This window comes from Cannabis sativa, chromosome 6 (genome assembly GCF_029168945.1).
Source record: "Cannabis sativa cultivar Pink pepper isolate KNU-18-1 chromosome 6, ASM2916894v1, whole genome shotgun sequence".
Classification (NCBI taxonomy): domain Eukaryota; kingdom Viridiplantae; phylum Streptophyta; class Magnoliopsida; order Rosales; family Cannabaceae; genus Cannabis; species Cannabis sativa.
The window spans coordinates 5,012,919-5,020,664 of record NC_083606.1 but is presented as its reverse complement, the minus strand read 5'-3'; the positions used below and the strand labels follow the sequence as shown (position 1 = coordinate 5,020,664).

The 7,746-nt window shown below is 32.7% G+C and overlaps 1 protein-coding gene across 1 annotated transcript; it reads left to right on the top strand.

The window, feature by feature from the left end:
• The first annotated feature begins 833 nt into the window (after positions 1 to 833).
• LOC133039104 (uncharacterized) lies at positions 834 to 1,898 on the top strand. Its single transcript, XM_061117910.1, has 4 exons — positions 834 to 955; positions 1,046 to 1,138; positions 1,218 to 1,319; positions 1,413 to 1,898. Exons 1-4 carry the CDS (start codon positions 881 to 883, stop codon positions 1,896 to 1,898), a joined length of 756 nt encoding a protein of 251 aa, XP_060973893.1. The 5' UTR covers positions 834 to 880.
• The last annotated feature ends 5,848 nt before the right edge of the window (positions 1,899 to 7,746 follow it).

The following is a 7,746-nucleotide window of genomic DNA, read 5'->3' as shown; positions in this document are numbered from 1 at the left end:
GGGGAGACACCCTTTGTACAGGAAAACAATTCAGCTGAAACCGAGTTCGTTGTTCAACTTCCACAGTTGGATGATGTTGACTATGTTCGCCATGATGTCGACCCAACTGAAGTTGCAAACATCCATCGTGTGAATTCACAGCCTCAACAATTAGATGATTTCATTGTCGATGATGACAACGAGGGTCTAAATACCGAAGAAGACAACTCCTTAGAATTAGAGAGTGACAGTGATGATAATGCTGTATATGTAACTGATGATGAGGATGATGAATTGTAATTGACATAGTGTTTTAAATAAAATAAAAATTACAACCCTTCTTCTTTAATATGTTTGCAATATGTTAGTTTATTTTAAATAAACAATATGTGTTGTATATGTAGTATGTCTACACCAGGTGGCAGCAGTTCGAAAAAGAAAGGCGTCAGAGGTAAATACAAGGGCAAGAATGTTGAGGAGGAGCTCTCCAAAACACAATACGCCAAGTTACCGATTGAGGTGCACGCAGATCCGGCACCCCCGTAGGCAAGAACGGAAAAAAATTCAACAATATGGCCAAATGGATGACTCGGATGTCTATCCCCATTAATAAATTCAAATGGGAAGATGTCAGTAGAGCTGACATCAACGCACTGTGGGATAGACTTGAGGTATGCCTTACTAATTTTTTTAATTTCTAAATTACTATACTCTTATTAAATTGTAATTAATGTATTAATGTGTAACTTTTTGCAGACCAAGTTTATCCTCCCACGAGATAACCCTACATTCGTAGACTACGGTGAGTACGAGATGTCAAAGGGTTTACGTGACCGGAGAGCGGTACCGCAAGAAGAAGTGGATACAAAACATTGAGGAGCTTGGACAGGAGAGGGCCGACATGTCACCTCCTGAGGGAGTAACTCAAGAGGTGTGGAGTGACTGCATCGCTTATTGGAGCACAGACAAACAAAAGGTACATTTTTTAAAATTTTAAATTTTGGTAATGTTTAATTTATATAGTCAATAATAAATAATTAATTGTTAGAAAAATTATTAATTTCAGGCGAGAGCAGCGAAAAATAAAGAAAGTCGGGGTAAGATGAAATTTTTAGGAGGCTGGGGCTCCAAGCCCATTGTTTCACATGTTGTCGAAGGGGTAAGTTTATATTTAACTATCATTCATTTAACTTTTTCTATTAAAATAACATTACTAATATATTTTCTCTTGAAAATAGGCTAACCCCGACACAGGAGAACTGCCAACTGCGGTGGAAACTTTTCAAAAGTTTCACCATAAAGGCAACGATTGGCGCAACGAGTTCGCGCAACAAGCTTACGTAAGTTTACGTTTTAATTCAATTTTTATTTATTTCTTTCAATTTATTTTGTGTTAAAATTAACCATTTAACTTACTTGTTTAATTGTTTTAGGAGCAAATGGTTGAAATAGCGGCAACTCAACCAGCGCCCACTGCAGATGAGCCCGAAGAGCCTGCTGTCGATCCTACACAGTACCCCCGAGACTTACCTGTTATGACGCAAGTACTCGGGGAACGATCTCGACATCTTAGAAGCTTTGGTCATCTCCCCAGACTGAAGGGAGTTGGGGCCAAAAGAGCACCTGCCACGCATCCTTCAGCCCAACCGACTGTTACAATGGAACAGTACGAGGCTTTACAGAAAAAAGTAGAGGAAGCGGAGCAGACAACTCAACATACGAGGCAGCAGTATGAGATACAACAACTCTACCTCAGACGATTCCAAGATCAGCTTGAGTATCTTTCTCGAGCTGTGCCGGGTTTCAACTTGCCTCCCATGGATCTTCCACCATTGCCTACTCCTGGTGCTGGATCATCGGCTGCTGGCAGTCTTTGGATCGTCATCGCAGCCTCCCGAGACTCAGAGAAACAACGATGACGACATTACCCGCCTATAGAACTATACTTTTTTTATTATCCAGTTCCAACATTTAACATTTTGTTTATATACTGATTTTAGTAGTAATTAATGTTGGTTTATCTTGTAATGTAAATTATGTTGGTTTATTTTGTTAATATAATATTATAATTATTTAAAAAAATATAATTAATTATATTTAATTAATTAATATTAAAATTAATTAAATATAATTAATTAAATTTTTTTAAAAATAAAATTTAATACTTTTGCCGGCGCAATAGTGCGCCGGTAAAAAGTGGCAAAAACAATTGGCGCCAACAGCCAGATTGGCGCCAATAGTTTTGCCGGCGCACTATTGCGCCGGCAAAACCTAATCATAGCAGGTTCAAGGCGGATAAGGGCATTTTTTAACACGGCGCTTATTTTTTGCGGCGTTATTCCTCGCCGGTAAAAGGACGTTTTACGGCGCGGTTAATGTACGCGCGGTAAAAGTCCTTTACCGACCAAGCTTCCCAGATAAGCTTTGCCGGTGCACAACTGCGCCGGCAAAGCTTTACCGGCGCAGTCAGTGTACTTTTGCCGGCGCAACAATGCGCCGGTAAAAGCTGGATTTCTTGTAGTGAAACTTGATATGAGCAAGGCCTTTGATAGAGTTGAATGGATCTACATTTGTGAAGTTATGAGGAAAATGGGCTTCCATATCACTTGGATTGAGACTATTCATAGGTGTCTAAGCTCTACAAGTTTCTCATTCATGCTAAATGGTGAAGCTGTTGGTAACGTTCAACCAACAAGAGGTCTTCGACAAGGTGATCCACTTTCTCCTTATCTCTTCTTGATTTGTTCTGAGGGGTTGTCAAGACTTTTGCAGCATGAAGAATTGTTGGGTAATCTGAAAGGCCTTCGATTAACAAGACATGCGCCTTCAGTGTCACACCTCTTATTTGCTGATGACAGCCTTTTGTTCTGTGAAGCTACTACTTGTTCGGCCAATGCTATTAGGAGAATTCTTGATATCTACCACAGAGCTTCTGGTCAGTTGTTGAACAATAATAAATCAGTTATGTCATTTTCTCCTAACGCTTCACAAGCTGCAAAGGACCTATTCCATCATGTCTTAGGAATGCCTATTGCCGAATGCCATGAACGTTACCTTGGTCTTCCTGCATATGCGGGCCGTGATAAGAAAGAAATGTTTAGTGAGGTAAAGGAAAGAATATGGCAAAAACTACATGCGTGGAATGAAAAACTATTTTCGGTAGGGGGAAAAGAAGTTCTCCTGAAGGCTGTTGTCCAATCGATTCCAACATATGCAATGAGTTGCTTCCGGTTACCAATTACCTTTTGTAACCAATTGGAGTCCATGATGGCAAATTTTTGGTGGGGAGCAAATAAGGATGGTTCAAGAATTCATTGGAAAAGGTGGAAATTGCTTTGCAAATCCAAGTTTGAGGGAGGAATGGGTTTCCGTTCTTTTGTCCATTTTAATCAGGCCTTACTTGCTAAGCAGGCATGGAGAATTTATGAGTATCCAAACTCGTTACTCAGCAGGTTATTGAAACATCGTTATTTCTCAAACAATTCTTTTTTGGATGCTAGACTAGGACACTCACCTTCCATGACTTAGCAAGCTATTCATTGGGGTTGTGAGCTTCTAATTGAAGGGCTTCGGTTTAAAATTGGTAATGGTCACAATGTACGAGCTGGAACAGATAAATGGATCCCTGGCTATTATAATTTTCATCCTATTTCTTTCAGTGGCCCACCATCTCTCTCGGTTTCAGACTTCATTACAGAAACAAGAGAGTGGAATCTCCAACTTCTACACCAACATTTCCAACCAATTGATATTGAGAAAATTGTTGCCATACCTTTGAGTTTTTTTCCAAATCATGATAGACTGATCTGGCATCATACAACTACTGGAGTGTACACTGTCAACTCGGGTTTTCATCTGGCAGGTAATATTGAGGACAGAAGGAATTCCTCGGTTTCTAACACTCATACAGCCTGGTGGAAGACTTTCTGGCAGCTTAATTTTCCATCTAAAATTAAGATATTTGCATGGAAGGTTATGCAAAATGCATTACCTGTGGCTGCAGCTTTGCACAAGAGGAAAGTGATCACTTCTGCATCTTGCTCTTTGTGCACAAATGCTTGGGAATCAATTGGCCATGCTCTATTTTCGTGTAAGAATGCAAGATCGGTTTGGAAAAATTCAAGGTTCACCATAGACTTTCAAAATGCTCGAAACATGTATAATGGTGACTACCTTATTCACTTATCCAATCTATATACCAAACCAGATTTTGAATTGCTCATCAGTATAATGTGGGCCATTTGGGGTGAGAGAAATAAAGTTATACATGGTGGACAAAGAAGAGAAGGTTTACTTATTTTTATATTTGCCAGCAACTACCTGGACAAATATCGACAAGCTACAGATGGTATCAAACTTTCCTCTCTTCAACTTAATGCTCAGAGTTCAAACAACCAGCATACAAATCGTGACTCCAGCCCTTTACATCATCCTGCTGGTGCGAACTGGAGACCACCAGACCCTCTTGGTCTGAAATTAAATGTGGATGCAGCAGTAAATTCAAGCACTAAAGTATTGGGAATAGGTGCAGTAGTGCGGAATCATCAAGGGCATGTAATTGCTGCTTTGTCAAAACCGGTTCAAGGATGTTTTCGGTCAGATGAAATGGAAGCTAAAGCTCTCTTTCACAGCATAAATTGGGTAATGCAACAGCAACTTCCGATTACACATATTGAAACCGATGCGCTTAGAGTTTCTACTGCTCTAAATTCTTCTTCTCATGATTTGTCAAGCTTTAGTGATTTAATTATGGATGTACGTTATCTTTTATCCTCTTTCTCCGGCATTATTGTTTCTCATGTTAAGAGAAATGCTAACCATGCTGCTCATGGTTTAGCAAAATATGCTTTGGAGTTGGATGAAGATGTCTGTTGGACGGGTGTTGTTCCCAGTCCCATTTTCTCTGTTGTTGTAAACGATTATAATCTTTAATAACAGTGAAAATTATCAAAAAAAAATATATATATACATATTTTACTTATTTAAATATAAAAGGAGGTATATTACATATGATATTAATTTAATAATTAGTTCATCTATTTTAAATAAAAAAAAAAATCAAGCAAAAAAGACATTGTAGAAAAAAAAAATATTCATTTTATTTCATTTGTTATAAAGTTTTTAATTAACTGTTTCATTTCTTTTACATAAATTTTTAGTAACTATATATATGACTTTTAGTTATAATAAAAAATTACTTATAACTAAAACATATTATTTAGATATAAGTTGTTACTAATTTACTTAACAAGTATTGTGTCTAAAAGTACACTTAGTCACAAAAATCATAAGTCTTTAGTCACACTGCTTTTAATCACAACATAAAAATAGCAATTTAAAATTAGTTACAATTTTTTTTTTATATTTTTTTATAAATTTTTTTGTAGTGAATATATTCTTTGTCTAGTCAAAACTAATTTGTATTTTATTATTATATATTAATAATAAAAAAAAAATTAAGTTAGTTTTTGCCACTTGTAAAGAGTGGCTTCTTTCGGATATGGATATATATAGGTAATAAATCAAAAGCAAAAATAATTAACAAAAATGTTCCTGTCATTCATGTATATGTATTGCTAATAATATGCATAAATATAAATAATAACAAAATTATATCTATACAAAATTAATATTGACCCAATTAATTTATATAAGTTAATAATTACATGTATAAACTTTCCATATATCAACTACCCTCGTCCACTTACTACTCCTCATCATAATCATAATTATACTACACTAATCAATAAAATTAGTTTTAATATAACAACACCATGATGTAGAATCCAACACTCATTATTTTATAATTAAGAATAATAATCAATCATAAAAGAAGAAGAAGGTAAATTAAGGAATACTACATCTACATATTATATATAAATAAATAAATATATAACCTTTGTCTTCTTGTTCATGAGAGAATATTTTGCAAACATTTTTTATGTCTATATATGATCTTATGTTATATAATATTATACAAAATTTAGATGCATCTACTTCACCTTTATGAAACAATAATAGTAATTAACCCCTATTAAGTAATAATTAAGGAATATATTTGCAGCGAAATTCTTTAATATTTATAATTAATTGTTACACATACAATCTTAATAAAAAAAAAGTATTTTATTTTATAATTTTTTTTGGCAGTGGTACCTTATTTTAGTTATTAAGTGTCATTAAACTTATTAAGTGTCAGCTCGAAAACAAGTAGCGACATAATTTTTTAATTTATTTATTACATAGTTTAATAACATATCGTCACGTGTTTCTGAATTGATACTTAATGATTCAAAAAATGTACAATTATAATAAAAATGTAAAATAAAATAATTTTAATTCTATTTTTTATAATTAAAATTATATGTGTAACAATTATAAATATTACGAGAATTTTTAACAAATATTTATAATAATTAATTACAAGTAATATATACAAATAATGAACATAGTATTCTTGGCAAAAGGTGTATTGGTAAATTCACATAATTTTGGAGAGAGAGAGAATGCATGCCTTGTTGCCTATGAAAGAATATACTTTGATCACAAGAAAGCTCCACTTGCTTTGTCTTTATACAGAAAAAGTAAGAGTGCATATAAAACTAAGGGACAGGGTGTCCTTTTTATCATTCATTATTATTTTTTTAATATTTTTTATTTTTTAAAAAATAACAATAATTGTTTTTTATTATTATTATTATTTATTTAAAAAAATTCTCTCTCCAAACCCACATACCTTTTTGCCTTTATGCTTGTGTCCCCTCATCATCTCATATCTGCCTTTTTGGAATAAATACAAAAACTCAACCACTCTCTCTTTCTCTCCACACCTAATTTATTTATTGGTTTAATTTACTCTATTTTAATTTAATTGTTTATTAGATCTCAACGAAAAAAATAAAAATATAAAGTGTTACTAGTAACATTTTGAGTCACAAATAATATTTTCCTTAAAATATGCAAAGGCATTCTTATATACACTACCAAAATATCATTATTTTTAGTATTAATTTAATCACAACATAAATTTTTTGTGATTAAATATAATTTTTAATTACAATAAAAAGTTACTTGTGATTAAAATATAATATTTAAATACAAGTTGTCACTAATCCAATTTTAATCACAATAATTATTGTAATAAAATCACATTTAGTCACAAAAAATATGATTTTTATGACTAATATATTTAATCATGGATTTTTTAGTCACAACATATAAATAATAATTTATGATTACTCACAATTTTTTCACCTTTAATCATAAATTTTATTGTGACTAAAAATAAAATATTTTATAGTAATATCTTACACTTTAATATGCACAAGATACACTCTATCCATGTATATTTGTTAGTAGTTAGTCATTTCAATATTATTTTATTAAATTAAAATGTATTAAAACCAATACTAAAATGCATCATTAATAATATTAATATATCGAATACTTCTCATATAACACCATATATAAATTGATGTTCAATAATTAGTTTGTTGTGTATTTTAACTTTGTGTTTTGCACTGTTATTGTATATAGTCTTTTGTAAACTTTTTATAACATGGATCTCTAGAAATATATTTTTATTGCCGTTATGATGTCCGTTTTTAATGTTTTATTTTAGTCAAATTTTTAGTATTATCACGATCTTTAATAATTAGCTAATTTATTAATGTTAAACTAGTTTTATAAATTACACGTGTCGTCCCTATGAAATAAGACATTACAATTATTGTCTATTATTTGTTAGTTAGTAGTTAACTTCGGTTC